We start from the raw sequence: 19,171 nt of genomic DNA, 5'->3' as shown, positions 1-19,171 counted from the left end.
GGAGGACAAAAGTCAATAGGGATGCAAATCATGTCACAATCCCAGATGAGAAAACCAAACCTACCTTCTCACTCTCAGTGTCAAGGGCAGACGTGGCCTCATCCAGAAGCAAAAGTTTGGGGTTACGGAGGATGGCTCGCGCTATAGCAATTCGTTGTTTCTGACCACCTGACAGCTGGGTCCCCTTGTCACCTGCCTGGGTGTCATATTTCTGCTCGAAGAAAGAAAGTCAAAGTCAGTGCATGGAACTTTGGATTATTATCTATGATTTCTTCAAAGCAAACTTTACAAACATAGTTTTGGATGACATGTTTGTTTTGACTCAAGGCGGAAATCTAATGACAGAACTGTCTAAATGGTTGACTAAATTAAAACTAGCATGAGTTTTAATCAAGACCACGGTTGCCTGATCCAGGTGTTTTTAATACTATTTACCTTTGGCAATTTCTCTATGAAGCTGTGAATGTTGGCTTTCTCAGCAGCTGCCTTAATCTCTTCTATAGTTACAGTACGACTGTTGTCTCCGTAGGCGATGTTTTCAGCCAAGCTGCAGTCAAACAGAACAGGCTCCTGGGACACAATACCTATCTGAGACCTCAGCCAGTTAATGTTCAGCTCCTTCACACTCTTGGAATCAATCACCTGGAAGAAGAAAAATTACACAATATGTGAATGTGAATTGAGGTCAATCAAGGCTCAAGTTATGTGGTCCAGATTTCGAACAAGACAACCAAGACCCATGTAAGCTTGAAGAATTTGAACCTTTTTTTTTTTTTTTTTTTTTAAGAGCACACAGAAGAAGGCTTTGATGCAGCCTCTCAACTTCAGAGAACGGGTGAAGCAATGGTAGTAATTACAAAAACGGCCAGCAGGTGTCAGCAGAGTATGAGATCAAGCAGGTCCATGTTGAAACAAGCTCTTTCCCCACAATTCTAAACAGATTTGCGAATAATGTTGAAACTGAGCTATATTCTAATTCTAATTGCTGAAAAACTGAAACGGAAATATACTTTTTTTATCCTGATGAATGAAGAGACTCTAATCTTTCTTTTGGTAGGTTCCATGTTTTGATTGCAATAGAACAAACACAATATTCTGTGGACTTTGCAAAATCAGTCAAAATCCAGTAAAACAGCCGGGCGGTTGCTTCAGTAAAAATGGCTGGAATGAGTTAAGATTGATTGGGTACTGTTCCCACACCACAGTATGTTTTGTCTCTCAGCAGCAACTGTAATTCTATCAGGATGAACTCAGAAGCAGCATTTAAGTAAATATTGTAGTCCAAGGTCATACTAGAGGAGTGCATTCAACAGCTATAAAACACTAACCATTAGCTCGCAGAGAGTAGGTGAAGTGGCAGGATATCTAATTGTGTGCGTGCGTCCTCTCACCACGTTCCCTTGCGTGGCGTCGTAGAACCTCTCCAGAAGCTGGATGGTGGTGCTTTTCCCACAGCCACTGCTTCCTACCAGGGCCAGTGTCTCTCCCTTGCTCACTTTCAGATTCAGCCCTCGGAGGATGGGTACGTCAGGGCGTGAGGGGTAGTTGAACTTAACATCCTCAAAACGCACATTGCCATCAAATCGGTCCTGGAGATTTAAGGGCAAAGACAGAGAGGAAGGGAATGATTCATCAATATGCCTGGGATAAAAATAAAATAGTAATTAGGTATGGTTTTGTGTTGCATACCAGTGACTCTCCTTCCTCGGAGAGATTATCAATGGCAGGTTCTGTGTTCAAAAGCATAATGAGGTGTGCGGCGGACATTTTGGCCTTTGCGTAGTTTGGAGTGAAGGAATTGGCTTCTCCGAGAGCCATGGCGCCATACAGAACTGCTGAAATCACTCTGGGTGAGACAATATTAGATTGTTATTGTGACCATCTATGCAATATAAAGAGGTGTATTAAAAATATAATATAATATATAAAATATAATACTGGTCAGTTTTGTTTGGTGGATGTATGCATTTCTAATGATATATTGTTGAGCTTGTGTAGATGCTCATTGTGATGAACTCCGTGTAAACGTTGTAGTATGAAAGGAGAAGCTCCCACCACATGCACAGTTATTGCATAATAACATTTACAATTGGACTACACATGCTTTGAACTTGCAGTAAATGATTACAATTTATAGACCAGTTATGTAGAGTTATCGGATTTTTTCCCCTGCTTTATCGTCTGTCAAAGTACAAAACACGTGAATGTTGGACTAATCTATGGTGAATCATAACCCAGGAAAAGATGTTACTCACAGGAATACTCCCTCAACATCCATTCGTTTTTCGTCAATGAGCCAAGCACCAAAGCGGAAACATCCCGCGTAAGCAAAGTAGATCATGGCCTGGGAAAAAGCGAAGGTAAAACCGTACACGTGGGCCTTTTTTTGGGAGTTCCTACAAAGACAGAAACATAACCGTTAACGAGGCCAAGATCTCTCAATGATAAATTCATTTTTTTTGGACAGTGGATAAAAGTTCTCTTGTACTTGTATGGAACGATGAGGTTTTCATGATAAAGGGACTCAAACTTCGGTTCTCTGGTCAGAGATGCAACAGTCCGAATATTCTCGATGGCCTCTGTAGCGATCTGAGGACATAACATAACAAAGGGTCAGGCTTGGAGAGACTGCACCAGCATGTTGCATACTTGCATAAACATGAATACAATCCCATTCCTGCCCACCTTCTTTAGAGAAGACTTTACTGCCAAATCAGATACTTAATTCACTGCCAGTCCAGTTAAAAAATTTTTTTACGTCTATACTCGTCAATGGCAGTGAATGAGTCAACAGGCCATCCGACATAAAATGCCCACCTTTCCAGCCTTCTCCAGCTCCTTCTTGTCCTGAGCAGCTTGCCCAGCTAGCAACTGCATCTGCACAGTTCCTGCCACTGCCATGACGGGGACCACCGACAGAATGAGCAGGGTCAGCTCCCAGCCATACACAAAGGCAAGAATCAGACCGGTACCCATATTGGCCACATTCTGGACCAGTGTGGCCAGACGCACTCCCGTAGCCTAAGTAAAGGGGGAAGAGATGATAGCCATTATGGGAAAATGATGGCAGGGAATGTGTGCAAGCTTGAGTTAGGACCCTTACCCCTTGTACTTGAGCAGCGTCTGTAGCCAGCCTTGTTGTGAGTGCCCCAACACTGTTTTTGTGGTTATCAAACCAGCCGAGGTCCTAAGATAACAAAACAAGTTTCTGTTTAAATCGAATGTAGTTTTGAGAAACTGAAATCTCAGTTTTCCTTCTATAATTTGCCATATGTGTATATTTTGGAGCCAAAAAATTAGCAAGCTGGAATTTAAAGATTTTGAAATGCCAGTGTTTTTGTTTTTTAAGGGAAAGCCAACCTTAACCATTTTCTTGACAATATAATGTTAAATGTGACCTCACTAGTCTAAACATGACATTCTGATTAATATTACATTTGTGGAATATGAGTTATGCAGCAAATACCAGTTGTTTTTATCCATCTCAGGGGACGGGCATTTTGCCACTTGCTGTCGACTAATGATGACATCACAGTTGGCAACGACCAATCAAAGCTCACCTTCTTTCTGAAGCTGAGCTGTGATTGGCAACTAGCAATTAGCAACTGTATTGTCATTTTAACTCGACAGCAAGTGGCAAAATGGCCGCCTTCTGATATTGATAAAAACTGTTGGATTTTGTTACTTAACATATATCTCATATTCCACTAACCAATATTAACCAGAATACCGTTTAGACTAGTGGGGCCCCATAGAACATATTATTGTCAAGAAAAAAAATTGGGGGGTTGACTTTTTCGGTAAACAATTTCAAATTCATTATTTGAAATGCAGGTGGGATTGTATTAGTTTTGCATGCATTGTTCCTGTTTAACCCCCCGCCTTACTTATTTATGATGTTACTCTGTATGCCTACATGTTACTCATTACATCGTAACCTGATCTGAAGGCACATATTTACTCAGTCAGATCAGTAACAAAACATTTCAGGTAAAATTGTCTGATGATGAATTGTTTCGCTTACCTGCCTCATCATGGCCTTGAAAGCTGAAAGTCTCAGTTTCATAGTCAGGAGCTCTCCGGATTTACCAAAACAGAAACCCTGTGAAGGTAACAGAAACAAGACACTGACATAAATTGGCTAATGCTCCAGTTCAACGAGAACTATCAATGGGGAAATTTCCTTGACACAATACACATTTTTCTTTATACATTGACAAACATCACAATGGTGCGTGCGTGTGCGATGCATACCTGTAAAAACATGGTGACGAAAGATATACCGCCAATGACAGCAAACATCAGGGAGAAGAAATTAGATTTCTGTTGAACAACGTTTAAATCTGGCTCAGCAAACACCTGAAATTTGGAAAGAGAAACAGATTTTATTCCTTTAACACTACAATTTTCAAACATCAATTACCGGTATGTACATTTCCCCCCAAAAAATGAAGTTGCAAAAATAAACAAAATCCTACAGTGATGATCTTGGAGAAGATGACCGCAAACAGCGGCTGCATTGCGCCATTAATTGACGCACAGATGGTTCCGACGAGAATGTAAGGCCACTCAGGAAGATTGAAACGCATCACTTTGCAAAACGACACTGGAGGAACCTTTTCATCCTGCAGTAAATAAGGAGAAAGAGCTGTGTCATCCTCTTCATTCTTTGCGAAGATTTAGTTATATCGCGCATACCTCGTCTGTTGCATCTTTGTCATCCACCAAATTTTCTTTCTCTTCTTTTTTCCCCTCTGAACCAACAAAGGAACTTTTTGTAGATCTCCTCCTCAATGGAGGACAGCCAGAGATACTTTTGTCAATTGGGCTTTTTTCACCCTGTTCTTCCTCCTCCTCCTCTTCATCATCATCATTGGTTTTCTGAAATGTCTACAAGATAGATAAAAATGATATTAAACACAAGACTGATGGTTATGATCATAGATTGTCCCCCAAATGTGTTTTTGTGATCGCATTACCTGCATAGTGACTAGAGTATGGTACACGCCTTGTTTTTCCATCAGTTCGCTATGAGTCCCCAGCTCGACAACGGCTCCATTTTGGAAGCCAGCGATGATATCGGCATTTCTGATAGTTGAAAGACGATGGGCCACAATTATGGTGGTACGACCCAGTCTCACCTGCACAAATTATGGAAACATTTTACCTTGGAAAGAAAAATTTACATATGGTATTGGTAACAGCTTAACACATCGCTTCAGTTTGTCTGTGAAAAGATACTTCAACTCCTCTCAACTCATACTAATTTAATCAATCTAGTCTTTTCCAGGTTGCTATCTCCAGTGGGAGACAACAAACACCTGATCCCTCTTTGATTCAGTTTACACGATGGCTGTTTGTTTATATAACATTAGTGTATTTGAGCCTAAAACCCAAACATTTGAAACTGCGTGTCATAGACAAACCCAAGCAACGTTCCAGTGTGTGAGTTTGTACTTTGTCGAGTGCAGCCTGCACGATAGTCTCACTCTCGGCATCAAGAGCAGACGTTGCTTCATCCAGCAGAAGGATTTTGGGGTTACGGACTAGCGCTCGAGCAATTGCAATTCTTTGCTTCTGCCCTCCACTCATCTGAGTCCCTCGGTCCCCAACCAGCGTCTCAAACTTCTGCACAACAACAAAAAAAAATTGCATCATTGGCAAGTGCAAAGTGCAAAGTTTGTTGTTAAGGTGAAATCATGAATACAGTCATACATCTGGAAGGTTCATGATGAAGTCGTAAGCATTGGCCTCTTTGGTAGCTCGCTCTATCTCCTGCTGCGTTACATCAGTTCGGCCGTATCGGATGTTCTCAGATATGGTGGTGGCAAAAAGGACGGGCTCTTGACTCACTACGCCAATCATCTTGCGCAAGTAGCTAATATTGAGAGAACGGATGTCATGGCCGTCAATTGATACCTACAAAGAAGGAAAGAAGTGGATTCTTAAGCGACTGAATCAATCTTTTGATTGACAAAAGGGTTGAAGAATGTATACTTACAGATCCTCCCTGAGGATCATAGAACCTCTGCAACAGCTGGATGGTGGTGCTTTTCCCGCAGCCACTGCTTCCCACTAAGGCGATGGTCTGTCCACTCTTGACACTTAAGGACATGTTGGTTAATACCTGCAAGTGATAACCATTATGGAAAGGAGTATAAATAAGTAGCTGGGTTCATCTGTTGGATGAACAGTGTCATTGAGGAGCTTACTTTGACTTCTGGCCTGGATGGGTAGTTAAAGTTGATGTTCTTGAACTCTATATTTCCACTGATTGAGTCAGGCTTGAAGCCGCTCTGTGAATAGCTGTCGATGCTTGGTATCTGTGGAGTGAAATGTTTCTGTTAGTTTTGAGCTCAGCTGTGGTTGGAAGTTTGGTCACAGCAGGACCTGGTGCCTAACAAAGGCTAAACAGACAATGTAAGGAAGACTGTCTGCTGTGCAGGTTAAACAGAGTTTTGGACAAAGCTCAGGTTTATTTATACAGCTAGCCGCTTTGCTCGGACTATCTTCACATAAACAACGTCATTGTTGTCTGAGGTTGCTTTGAGTTCCTAAGCACGGACTAAAGAAAAGCTACCTTGTGATTATCCAAATGAATCGGCACCAATTTTGAGTTAGTTACAAACAAGCCACTTTGCTGGATACTTCATGCAAATTTGGTTGAATACTGTATGTTGAAGTCAGACAGGTCGATTTAGTCATTGCAGTCAAACAGTGGGTGCTCCAATTAGAGCAATTTCCAACCACTCATTAGCGCCTCCAGGTTGTCGGCTGTATCAAAGCTGCATCCTGCAGCGCCAGAATACACTTGCGCACATCCACTGATATAAACTGACAGCAGCCCGACAGAAAAGAAAACGGCGTCTCTGAATGTGAAGGAGAAAATATAGATTTCCTTACATTGTCGATGATGTTGTAAACTTTGTGCGCAGCTCCCCGCGCGCTGGAAAAGGACTGGACGTTAGGTGAGGTCTGCCCCAAGGCGAACGCTCCAATGAGGACGGCAAATAATACCTGAAGACGCAAGTACGTATTGTTAGCTTCAAAGACTTTGGTGAGTCTTCTGAATGTTTGATATTTGAGGTCTTCACGCCTCTACTCACTGTAAGTACAATCCCGATGGTGTACTCTTTACTCAAAATGAGCGTGCTTCCGTACCAGAAGGCCAGAGCATAAGACAGGTAGATCAATAAGAAGGTGACGCCCATAGCAATGTTTGAGCTGATTGCCTTTTTTATTCCCACATTTTTGGCATCCTCCAAGTTCTTATGATACCTGCGAGACAAAACGTAGACCAAACAAATATGGAAATCCAGATGCAGAGTCCTTTGTCATGGGTAATACTAATCTGGTTCGTATGTTTCAGATGATCCGAATTCAATTCAATTGCTTCTTTGCTTTGCTATTAGAGCCTTCCTTCCACATTAATTGCATAACTTGTGTGTTTTTCAATATACAGGTAGATAGAAGCCATTGTCTTATCTAACAAACTTTACTACACCTATAACTCGTGGTGCTAAAACACTATGCTCCGCACCTCTACAAATCTGACTTTTTTTTTTTTTTTTGAAGATTGATAATTGCACAAACCTCTCAATCTCTCTCTGTTGACCACTGAAAGCAAACACAGTCCTGATGGAAGAAAGCACCTCCTCTGCCACTGCACCTGCTTTGGCATAAGCAGTCTGTTCTCTCGAAGTGAATGATGCCAGCACCTAGCAAACGGCCATTAGTATGAGTTTCGCAAGAATAGAAGATGAAGACTGGATTGGGTGAAAAGTCAAGCTTACCTTACTGAAAAGTCCAGCCATGACACCTAACAAGGGGCTGATGGCCAGAATGACGAGAGTGAGCTTCCAACCTTTGCTTAAACCGATGATGACAGATGTGAGGAAAGTGGCACAGGACTGGATCAACATGGCCACCTTGTCTCCAATACCCTCTTGGATCTTATAGACGTCGCTGTCCATGAAGAAACAAATGTCATGTCAGTCAATTATCTTGAGAGAACTGTAACAATGGTATCAGTTTTACTTCAGAGTAGCTTGCTACGCTAACCTACGAAGCTAATAACTTTTAAATAATCAAAGACTTTATTGTTCACACTTGAGCATTAAGAGTGTATGAACTCTTGCTAAGCAAAACAGTAGCACCTTCCACAACAAGTCAGTTTTGGTTAACACCATCAGAAAAAAATACTGTGCAGTTGTACCTCACAAAGAGGCAAGTGCATGTTACTAACTCTGTCAGACGAGTGTTGAGCTCTCCCGTCTCATTGACATCAAACCAGCCGATGTCCTGTCGCATGATACTGTGGAAAAAGCACTTTCGGATGCGTTTGACCTGGCGTCCAGCTGACAGCGTAAAGAAAGCGACCTGCATGTAGGCGGCCACCAGCACAAGTGCCCCGAGGATGGAGTAGTAGATGGCAAAGCTGGAATAACATGAAAAGGAATCAGAAATGATCACAGTGAACCTACGAGGCGTCATCTTACTCTTACCCGGTCATCTCTTCCTGCATGGTACTGTTTGGGAAAGTGATATCTGAAAGAAAAGAAAAAAATGAAACAGTGTTGTTACGGTCCGTCATTAATTACAGTCAGGTGACTGATTGTTTCTGTGAACTGACTCGGGTTGCTGGCGTTGAGGTAACCTAACGCAGCATTCGATACAAGGCTGTCCGTCATATCTCCAAACACAACCAACATAAGAGGCAACACAACCCCGTGGGTCATCGACATGAGGGTCCCGAAGAAGATCAGCGCAATGTCTTTGGAATCTGCAAACCTGAACTGTGCACAGAGGAAAAGAAGAATGCTTTTTAAAGGCTGAGATCAAAATGGGCATTTCAAGATATTTGAGGAGCTGCACAAAATGTGTCTACAAGGAACTGAGACAGATAACTTACCAGTTCAATGGCACCAACCATAGGCAACTTTTCTTTTTTTTCTTTCTTCTTTTTACCTTTATCTGCCTCATCTTTGTGCTCACTAGGTGATATATAAAACAGTCAGATCTAATTGCTCTCAAGTTATTCGAAATATAAACTCAACTGTATTATCTTCAGCTAGTCACAAAACATTACCTTAAATAAATATCTTTCAGGCTCCTATCCTTTTCATCCATGTTTGGCCCCTGTCAGAGGAAGACAGTGTACAATCAGCTCAATAAATGAGTCCGTTCTGGAAATGAACCCATGACCCAGTCGAAAGTGTAACCATCAGACCTCACTGTTGTCCTTCCACGCAGGGCACCGAGGTTTGACAGGCTTGGTGATCACACACAGACACCCGCTCCTCCTGCGTTGTTGTCCTCCCTCCGCACCCTGGTTAAGCGCTCTAAGGTTTGACAGAGATGGCGATCTCACATGCACACAGACTCACACCTCAGCCAACGGATGACCACCCTTTCCACGCCCCTTTTCCCTTCCTCTCCCATCCCTCTCACGTGGCTTTCGTGACGGTGCACAAGAATAAACACATTGCTCAGCCGCTCTCTGGACATACAAACCCATCTGATTTCACTTGGTTACAGGATCAGCATGATGAAAAAGAGATGAAATCATCTTTTTTTTGTCATGTACACACACAGGAAATTAGACCTGCATTTAACCCATGACAGCAAACACACCTCAATGGCATAAAAGTTCATTTATTATTCAATCAACTGCAGGCGAGGGTGTAACTAATAGTAGAACTGATCAATGCCAACTTCAAAACAGTGACCCATGTCACCTTTGTACATAATTACACTTTCTTTTAAATTTGACACACCATACAGAAGAGTGTTAACAACACTGCCAAATTGGAACACTTGAAAAAAAGGCTAAGTATATAAAATGAGGCTTAAAGGCGAAATCAACCTTAAACATTCTGATTAATATTACATGTGTGGAATATGAGTTGTGAATCAAAATCCAGCCGTTTTTATCCATTTTGCCTTTTCAAATGTAAATATCATCGATCAGGTTAGTTTAATCGTGGCAGCCAAAATCCTGATAATTAAAATTGGATCAGTTATAATTTGAAACGTGTGGTTGACGGAAGCACCGACCGAAGCCCGTAAACAGTCACTTTGATGAATTAAAGATAAGACAGTCTTGCGTTATGATAGTGGAGATACTTTGACAACAATAGACTGTGGCTTCAACTGTGGTGATGTAAGCGCTCCGCAATGAGTCTTTTTATTTTGTTTCAAACTCCACTTGAAGTGACAATATACTGTAAACATTGTAAAATATTTTATAAAGGCCTTCCCACCCATCTACATTTGTCAAACGTACTTCATCAGGAGCGTTGCACCTATGATGGTCAATGAGTTTCAACACTCAAAGGTTATCCTGTTGAGAAAAAACCCCCACCTCCAACAGTATTTTTGCATAATTGGTAGTCTTATAGTATTTGGCATTACATAATTGGCAATATACACCGTTGAGTGACTAGTAAGACGTTTTTCCTGTAACTCCAGGGAAGCAATATGCTATTTGAGTCCATTCTATTTTATTTTATTTTTTTAACCTCTGATTATTTAAAACGCACAATTTCATTCTTATAGCCATGTCATGTCATGTCATGCTAGTGGCTACTTTAATCCGTGTAATGCCACCAGCAGCAATAAAGTCCAAATGATTACACACCCTAAAGGACAAAGGTAAATATGGAGCGACAGCGATAAAATGGAGGAGCGTGCAGGTGTCTATCGAGAGACATGTGCACATCAATTTGTTAGATAATGTTATAAAAGTTAAGAATCTCCGCATGATGGCCAAAGGTAGGGCTTTTAATTTGGGTCCATTAAACACCTCAACTCTGAACTAGCAAGTGTGATGGAGAGGGAGACACTTATTTTGTATTGTTTTGTGAAATAAAAGCGTTTTGTAAAATAATTGGGTGAGTGGTTGTTGTTTTTTCTATTCATGTGTTGATTGGCTAGTGACGTACATATTCGTACTACGTCGTCGCCGTGAGAACGGAATTTCGCCGTAAAACGAAGACTTCCGGAACTCTTGGCAGAGGCCTTAAATAAAGTACGATACTGCATTATTATGGGGTTTATTAAAATTCCGTGTATTTTGCGGCCACATGACTAATTGATGTGATGTGAGACGATCCTCTTTGCTTCCAACGGGTGTCGCACTACTTAGGCTACTCAATCAGTCAAGTCGTTTGAGGACACGTTCCGCAAAAATAACCAAAAACACTCACTCGGCTCAGAATAGGCCGTAGATACAAGACTGCCAATCGCAGTCATATGTAATACAATAAGAGGCACATTTAGAGGCCAAATATATGTGATTAGTTTTTCCATGCACGATATGCTCTTCACAATAAGGTGACAACAGAAAAACGTCAATGTCCAGTCATTGAAATTGTATTCACAAACGCGGAAGACAATGTAGTTCCACATTTTAGGTGTAAAAATCATCTCAAGTTTTGTTTTCAGGTTGGAGAGCAGGGAGAAATCGCAGCTTACCCCAAATAGCTTTGATGTTGAAAGTCCTCACCGGAAATGGCGTCGTTCCCTCGGAGTGTAACTTGATACTAGTTCCGGTTCGAGCCTCCCTCGTCTATGCATTGTGACGTAGGCAAGCAGAGTAGCTGCATGTAGCTGACCGCTGCATGTTGTGCGCACCGCCTCCGGCTGGCAGGCTGGCCTCGTGCCGGAGATGGCGTCCCTAGGCGCGGGGCTGCACGTCAGCCGCAAGCGGGTAGCGGGCAGGAGCGCGGCGGTTGAGAGGAGGAACCTGCTCACCGTTTGCCGGTAAGTACCCATCATGAGTGACCAACCTCCTCATCACCACCATCATCACCACCACCATCATCATCATCATCATGTTGCAATCAAAACAGCACCTGAGCGTCACACCTGACCTGCCGCTACCATCACACCTATTGTGATGTTTCTAAACACGTTTTCATTTTTAAGATTACATTAGTCATAGGCAAGTAAATTAAATTTTTCATTGTGGCAGTACTCCCATTCACTGCGTTGTTTAAAATGGAAATAATCTCTTCTGAAGGCATGTTGATTTGTGGTTAGCGTTAGTTCCTCGCAGTACTGAGGTTCGATTCAGCGTTGTCCAGGCCTCCTTGCCATAGGTTGTCTAAAAATGCACTGGGATCAACTGGCGTACTGGGATGTGGAATGGGAACGTTTTGAGTTACATTTGTGACTGCAAATATTAAAAGTACAACAAAACAAAAATAACCACGACTACTCATCTTTTTACCTTATAAAACGTCTGACTGTCACACACTCGAGAGGGACTTGGTGATTTAAAATCAGCAACAATTATCAAGCTATACATTTTATAGTTATCGCTAGAATTAACAATTTTGTGTTGTGTATCAACGTAGTTTGGGATTTTTCATAATCATTTTTTTTTTATTTCGTTTTGGCTTTTGTTTTATAAATTCACTTAGTTCTAATTTTTTTTTTCAAGCAGTATTGCATTTTTTATTTTTTATTTTTATTTTCAAAAATGCTTTGACTTTATTTTTTTTAGTTTTTGTATTAGTTTTATCCAAGTAAGCTGTAGTTTCAGTTATTTCATTAAAAAAATATTTGGTTAATGAAACTGTTTTAGTTCTTTGTTTGTTAGTTTTTGTAAACTTTAATAAATATGGTATAGTATCCAGTCCACTCATCAGCATGTGGAATAGTGTTAGCACACTCACAGTCAGAAGAACCAGGACTAAAACGCTGAATCTGGCTACCCAACAATATACATGTTGAAGAAAACCGTGCAATAGTACACGCAAGTAGGCGCTTACAATTTTTACTTTCATGCTGGTGATGTCAGTGGAAATGAGATGACGTTCGTGAGTGTTTTTTTTTTGTGCATTGCAAACACTGCTGCTAGGCAACGGAAGAGATGGAGTCAGATCATTTGGTTGATGTAAAAGGTCTACAAACAACTTGGGCACACACACACTCACAATGCAGCCGAGTCCATTAAATCTTCCCTCCTGCCAAATTAGGTGCAATCTGATTAGACAGAGTCGTCTTATTGCAACTGGGGAGGATAGACGCCAGCTGTGTTATTGCGACAAAGGCCACCTTACATCCATTTTTTTGTCGTGCTTGTCCTCATTCGGGTCGTAGATGAGCGAGGGCTTGTCCTAGCGCTATATAAATAAAGATGACTTGACTTGTATTCACACCTATGGGCAAGGACAGCCGCAATTTCCAAGTTTAAATAAAATGTCTTCTTTCTGATGTTTTGTTGTTGCATCCAGGTTTTCAGTGAAGACTCTCCTGGACCGATCTTGTTTCGAGAGCATGGATGACTCGTCTGCAGAGTTGGTCAACTTTGTGTCCATCTTAGAACATATCCTCAACCATCGACTGAAAGGTAAAAAAAAAAAAAATGCACACAAACTACGCATGATTTGACAAAACGTGAACACATTCCTACAAACATGTTCTTCTCTCAGGTCAGACAACGTGGTTTGGCTACGAGAGTCCCCGTAGTTTCTGGGATTTCGTCAAAGCCACCAGCAGTAAAGTCCCTCACAATTGCATTCGAAGCATTGAGAGTATGGAGAATGTGCGGTCATCCAAAGCTAAGGTGAGACTCCATTTTGAGCCCAAAAAGGGGCCGTAATCAGGCATTTTTAGCCGACTTTGCATTATCCACTTAGAAGCAAATAAAGAGGTCAGCCAGGAATGCTTGGCCAAAGAACATGACACAGTTTCAGCCGATAAAACAAACAATAGCTGCAATGCTGGTTTGCTAACATTATCAGGAGTTGGACCTCACACATGTGGACTCTCAGGACTTTAGATTGCAAATGATTGTTAAAGGGGAAATAGACCTTAAACATTTCTTGACAATAATGTGACATTCTGATTAATATTACATTTGTGCAATATGAATTATGTAGCAAAATCCAGCCATTTTTATCCTTCTCAGGGGGCGGCCATTTTGTCACTTGCTCTCGACAGAAGATGACATCACAGTTGTTTAGGGCTCAGGCAACAACCAATCACAGGTCACCTGTTTTCTGAAGCTGAGCAGTGATTGTTTGTTACCTGAGATCTGAGCAACTGTGATGTCGTTTTCACTCGGCAGCTGGATTTTTGCCCCTTAATTCATATTCCACCAATGCAATATTAACCAGAATACCATATTTAGACTAGTGGGGGTGCATAGAACATAATTATTGTCAATAATTTTTGGGGGGTGGGCTGACTTTCCCTTTAAAAAAAAAAAAAAAAAAAAAAGTTCTAATTTATGTTAGGCAGCTGCTTAAAAAATATCCACCATCTCCACTCCACAATTTTGTCGTTCAATCGATACTTGTCTTTGTCTTGTACTTGTATGTCAACAGTTTATTCAATTTTTAACATTTTACTTGTTATATCAGTGACATGAGAATGGAAATTCTAGAGGGAAGTATTAAAAGCAAAAAGGGGGAACTATCATTTGAAGTCTCGAGACTGACCACACTACAGCTGACTTTTGTCCAAAGTTGTCATCACATGAGAAATAAATCTGTGAGTCAAAAAGTGGAAACTTTCCAAGGAGAATTTACAAAAAAATAGCGTAATCCCCGTCATATACGCACTTCACTGTTAATCAATTCACCTATTCATGGATTTTTTTTTTTTCTCCATATAAAAAAAATGTTCAGAAGCAAATGGCAATAATACAATAATTGTCTCGTCATCTTTTTTTTTTTTTGGCTCCCTATAGGGTCGAGCTTGGATCCGAGTGGTTCTAATGGAGAAGAGACTTTCTGAATACATCTCATCCGCTCTGAGGGACATAAGAACGACCAGGTTTGAGTGTGTGACTTTTAGCACTGCATTATGTAACCCTGAACAATCAAGTCAAATATTAATACTGTCAAAAAAGGCATTCACTTCACACTGTTGAATTTGACTACAGTTTGACACAATTATTATAAAATAAATATAATTTATCTCTTGAACTGGATCTCATTTAAGTGTGCAAGTATACCTAATGATGTGCACAACTGCAAAGAGGTTGAACCAGTTTGTACTTTTTGAAAAGAGCAGCAGTAATGTGAGTAACTGTGACTGCAGGAGGTTTTATGAGGACGGGGCCATCATGTTGGGAGAGGAGGCGGGGCTTCTGGCGGACACGCTCATTGGACTCAACACCATCGACTTCAGGTACTGACGCTGTCCAATAGATGTGGTCAGAGGGAGAAATGAGTCAGGTGTAAGGTCACTCAACCTGTTGTCTTAACCTCCGTAGCTTCTGTCTGAAAGGCGAGGGTCTCGACGTCAGCGGACCCTCTGTAATCGACTACACGCCTTACTTGAAGTTCACTCAGAGGTATGACAGTCAGCCGTGGCGCTCCGTGTTGCCAGATGTATGCTAACCAAGCCGTGGATATCGCTCCCCCCCCCCATTGCAGCGGCAAAAGCATCAGCAGCGACGAGGAGGAGATGCGCACCTTGGGCAGCAGCGGCAGCGAGCACAGCACCCCGGACAAAGTGGCCACGGCCGCCTCCATCTTCACCGAGCAGAGCAACCTGGTCAGCAAGTGCAAGCGCTTTGAGCAGAAATATCGATTGGCGCTGGAGCAGAAGGTGCGCAGTGAGTCGAGATGAGAAAAATGCATGGATGGGATGACCGTAAAGTAGCACTTTTTAAGAATCGCGTGCCCCTCGAAAGGGTGTTACTGTTAATAGATGTCAAAGCACTACTTTTCACAGTGTGTTAGTGTTAGTCTAATAAACTTAGAGCTAATTAGAGTTGCACCATAACAGAAAATATGCACATCCAATATGTAAAGATTCATTTTATCATACCGTTCGTCTTCTGCTTTTTTTTTTTTTTTCTGCTTTTGTAATTTTTCATACTTAATTTCTCGAATTTCTTTATAATTTTGTGCCTTTCTGTCAGATTTAACATTTGTGTTAATTTATTATGGTCAATTTCTGCCGCTCTTCTTCCTTTTTTTTTTTTTTTTTTTTTTTGATATTTAATAGCTTATTTTGACATTTTTTCTGCCTTTTTTTGTTTGCAATTTGATGACATTTTTTAGCAATTTTGTGGACGTTTTATGGTCTAACTGAAACAACTCAACTCATTTAAACATAGTTCTTTGGTACCATGATGCTACAGAGCATTAATTTTGTCTAAATGCCAAAAAAAAAAAATATCCCTTCATCTGCATTTTCTTTAGCAAGTAAATCCTAATTGCTTGTGTTGTTTTTCCACGACAGGCTTACTTGGAGGAGCTGGTGCGTCTGCGCGAGGCGCAGCTGGCGGAGGCGTCGTCGCACCACAAAGCTCTTGAGCAGAGCCTGGTCGACACACACCTGTCACACTCGCTGGAGAAGGAGCAGCTGGAGTTCATCATTTTGGAACTGCAGGATCAACTGTGAGTTTGCGGAGGCTTGGTTGTGTCATGCGGCGTCTGCTATTTATGACGTTGCATTCAAAAAGCCTTTTGTTCACTTGTGTGACAACTAATTCAATGTAGGCGCCCCAATCCCTTAATTGAAGACGTGTCACGACTCGCGGAGCTGAAGCGGCGCGCTCACTGTGATTAAATGCAAATGAAGTCGCATTTATTGAAATGTAATAGGACTCAAGGGTGGATGTGTGCAAGTCAAAGACTGATAAGGCTTAACCCACTCAATCTAAGAATAATGTCGGCACATTCATTTGGAGACTGATTTTAAGTTGTCATGAGTTTTTAATTATAGCCCCTTGAGAGGGCAAAATATTAGAAACACTGCATTTTGGATGAACATCATGTTTACAGTGTCAATCAAATCGAACGATTTGTGTCTCGTGTTCAGGACAGTGTTAAAGAACAACGACTTGCGGTCGCGACAGGAGCTGACGGCCCACCTGACCAATCAGTGGCCTTCTCCCGACGCTTTGGACGCCAACGCCGTTGCCTTGGACACGCTGCTGTACAGGAAGAGCCCTGGACAGTGGGAGGAGTATGTCGAGGGATTTTGTTTAATAATACAGAGGAACATTCAAAGCTGGTTGACTTCTAAGTACTGTATTTTTTATTTGTATTTTTTTTTATTTTTTTTACTATAGTCCTAACTTCAGAAGAAATTTTCTCATGGGAAGCAATGTAAAATTTATTATTGTTTTAAATAATACTCAACTCATCTTTATTTACAAGTAATAGTAGTAATAATAATAATAATAATAATACATTGAAAATTGAATCATCTAAACAGTAAACCCCCATTTGCCCATTTTTTTGCTCATATTTTTTTGGAACCTATCCCCTTATGTGCTTAAAAACTAAACCATGTTGTGGCTTTTGTGCTCAAGCCCAAACTGTCTCTAATATGAAAGTATTGCTTTGGCACCATCTGGTGGTATCTTGGTGCCAAGCAGGTATGTTGAACTAATGGAAAGGGCTTCAAGTTACCGAGTCAGGCCATCTGATAGTTGCCTATCAAATAGAAAAATAGCGATTTGCCGCCATTTCCTGGCATCTGTAGGCAAAAACGGCCATTTTGGGTGGTCGTCAATCACTTGATTTTCACTATTCAGGGCGAAAATCACAGAAATGGAAATTTCTTCCGCTTAAGGCCTTGAAAGCATAATTCATCCTGAAGCCTCATCTAATCCCATCTGAATCAACTCAAGAAAACTGATACTGCTCAAAGCAAAGAGATCACTGTTGATAAATGTTTGCTGTTTTCACTTGATTGAATTTCCTCAGCGACTTGAAGCATTGTGCAATCTTGTTTGTTGTGCAGGAAGAGTCTCCACAATCTGCCTACGGACATGAGCCTATCACAGATGTCCCTCGAACCGTCACACACGCTAACGCTCGAGGCCAAACCACACTGGCCCCGCCAAGGTGAACATAAAAGTAACTTTTGATAGCTGGCCTAAACACTATCAGAAGCACTGAGCTGCTTTTATAATTTATTACACAAAATTCTATAGTACAGTCTTTAGTGTTTCTCTTCTCTGCACTGATTTTATTACATGTGTGGGATTTTTTTTTTTTCTTTTGGTCCAATCAGATTTTTACGGAAAAGAATTAATTTTTTTTTCCCTGGCAGGATTCTGACTTTATTCTCATTTTAAAGTCAGAATTTTGACTTTAATTTAATCGCAGAATTCTTGCTGTCACAATTCTCACTTTAAAGTTAGAATTCTGAGATTAAAATCAGGAATTCTCACATTTGACAATTCTGACTTTAATCTCAGAATTCTGACTAAAGTGAATATTCTCACTTCAAAGTGAGAATTCTAGCAAGCGAAAATTCCAACTTTAAAGTAGGAATTCTGACTAACTTTAAAGTCAGAATTCTCACCTTCAAGAATTTGGACTTTAATCTCAGAATTCTGACTTTAAAGTGAGTATTCTCACTTCAAAGTCAGAATTTTGACTATAATGCGAAAATTCCAACTTTAAAGTTAGAATTCTGACTTTATTCTCAGAATTCTTACTTTAATCACAGAATTCTTTAAAGTGAGAATTTTCACAATTCTCATTTTAAAATCAGAATTCTGACTTTATTCTCAGATTTGTGACTTGAAAATAAAGTCAAAATTCTGAGAATGAAGTCAGAATTCTGAGATTAAAGTGAGAATCCTGCCTTTTTGTGTTGCAATGCCAATTAGAAGTGGCTCGCCACTTGTGCTTGACTTTTTATTTTCCATGCAGGAAAAGAGCAGACGCCGTCCCTTCGAGGTCTGTGTGGCTCTCTCACGTCCGTCAACAGTTTCAGGTCTCTGGCCAGTCTGAGGTCCAACGAGTGTCTGGCCAGTCCCGCCGCAGAGGTCAGCAGTCCGGGCTTTACCCCCACATAAGACCCCATGTCACAATTTTAACCAGCATACTATTACGTTGCTCTGTAGAGACGTACGTTGTTAGCGTGCCTACACCGACATGTTTTAGCATGCTGTTGGAATGAGCTCACTCTTGTATTGAAAGACATATTTCTTGTGCCATCATTGGAAGAGTTGGTCTCTTCGTTGCCAATAATTGCTTCTGGAGGATCGTCGTTTGTGCACTTTTCTCATTTATTACCGTATCAGTGTTAACATTTTTTGTTCTCAGGTGTTTCTGTGCCTTTGTTTTCGGTATCGTGCACAATGCTGTATTTTGTTCTCAGGTCATGACTACTATGATTGATAATCCGCTCTCAGTTTAATCAGACGTGTTCCCTTTGATTATTTAGATTCCAATGTAGTAAT

At 41.0% G+C, this 19,171-nt stretch overlaps 2 protein-coding genes across 4 annotated transcripts in view; one reads left to right on the top strand and one right to left on the bottom strand.

Annotated features, from left to right (window-relative positions):
• Positions 1–11,490, bottom strand: part of LOC144021910 (ATP-dependent translocase ABCB1-like) — a 12,675-nt gene extending 1,185 nt beyond the window's left edge. Inside the window, exons 1-27 of one of the 2 annotated variants that reach the window (XM_077526169.1) lie at positions 9,230–11,490; positions 9,089–9,138; positions 8,912–8,993; positions 8,633–8,795; positions 8,505–8,547; positions 8,246–8,437; positions 7,794–7,965; positions 7,594–7,718; positions 7,107–7,278; positions 6,904–7,017; positions 6,213–6,323; positions 6,002–6,127; positions 5,716–5,919; positions 5,458–5,628; positions 4,980–5,141; positions 4,699–4,890; positions 4,479–4,625; positions 4,255–4,359; positions 4,025–4,102; positions 3,104–3,187; positions 2,818–3,021; positions 2,489–2,589; positions 2,256–2,396; positions 1,690–1,846; positions 1,392–1,589; positions 436–642; positions 65–211 (exon numbers count right to left, since the gene is read on the bottom strand). In XM_077526169.1, coding sequence (XP_077382295.1) covers positions 65–211; positions 436–642; positions 1,392–1,589; positions 1,690–1,846; positions 2,256–2,396; positions 2,489–2,589; positions 2,818–3,021; positions 3,104–3,187; positions 4,025–4,102; positions 4,255–4,359; positions 4,479–4,625; positions 4,699–4,890; positions 4,980–5,141; positions 5,458–5,628; positions 5,716–5,919; positions 6,002–6,127; positions 6,213–6,323; positions 6,904–7,017; positions 7,107–7,278; positions 7,594–7,718; positions 7,794–7,965; positions 8,246–8,437; positions 8,505–8,547; positions 8,633–8,795; positions 8,912–8,993; positions 9,089–9,129 — 3,639 coding nt within the window. In that variant the 5' untranslated portion in view covers positions 9,130–9,138; positions 9,230–11,490. Of the gene's footprint in view, positions 1–64; positions 212–435; positions 643–1,391; positions 1,590–1,689; positions 1,847–2,255; positions 2,397–2,488; positions 2,590–2,817; positions 3,022–3,103; positions 3,188–4,024; positions 4,103–4,254; positions 4,360–4,478; positions 4,626–4,698; positions 4,891–4,979; positions 5,142–5,457; positions 5,629–5,715; positions 5,920–6,001; positions 6,128–6,212; positions 6,324–6,903; positions 7,018–7,106; positions 7,279–7,593; positions 7,719–7,793; positions 7,966–8,245; positions 8,438–8,504; positions 8,548–8,632; positions 8,796–8,911; positions 8,994–9,088; positions 9,139–9,229 lie in introns of those variants that run through there. The other variant, XM_077526171.1, reaches the window with a different exon arrangement.
• rundc3b (RUN domain containing 3b) overlaps positions 1–19,171 on the top strand; it is a 21,764-nt gene extending 2,593 nt beyond the window's left edge. Inside the window, exons 3-14 of one of the 2 annotated variants that reach the window (XM_077526186.1) lie at positions 6,936–7,029; positions 9,253–11,763; positions 13,242–13,357; positions 13,440–13,573; positions 14,702–14,787; positions 15,055–15,144; positions 15,230–15,310; positions 15,393–15,567; positions 16,207–16,364; positions 16,789–16,935; positions 17,719–17,822; positions 18,639–19,171. In XM_077526186.1, coding sequence (XP_077382312.1) covers positions 11,669–11,763; positions 13,242–13,357; positions 13,440–13,573; positions 14,702–14,787; positions 15,055–15,144; positions 15,230–15,310; positions 15,393–15,567; positions 16,207–16,364; positions 16,789–16,935; positions 17,719–17,822; positions 18,639–18,784 — 1,332 coding nt within the window. In that variant the 5' untranslated portion in view covers positions 6,936–7,029; positions 9,253–11,668 and the 3' untranslated portion in view covers positions 18,785–19,171. Of the gene's footprint in view, positions 1–6,935; positions 7,030–7,099; positions 11,764–13,241; positions 13,358–13,439; positions 13,574–14,701; positions 14,788–15,054; positions 15,145–15,229; positions 15,311–15,392; positions 15,568–16,206; positions 16,365–16,788; positions 16,936–17,718; positions 17,823–18,638 lie in introns of those variants that run through there. The other variant, XM_077526188.1, reaches the window with a different exon arrangement.

This window comes from Festucalex cinctus, chromosome 7 (assembly GCF_051991245.1).
Source record: "Festucalex cinctus isolate MCC-2025b chromosome 7, RoL_Fcin_1.0, whole genome shotgun sequence".
Taxonomy (NCBI): Eukaryota; Metazoa; Chordata; class Actinopteri; order Syngnathiformes; family Syngnathidae; genus Festucalex; species Festucalex cinctus.
Note: the sequence above shows the minus strand (reverse complement) of the source record. Positions and strands in the feature narration are given on the sequence as shown.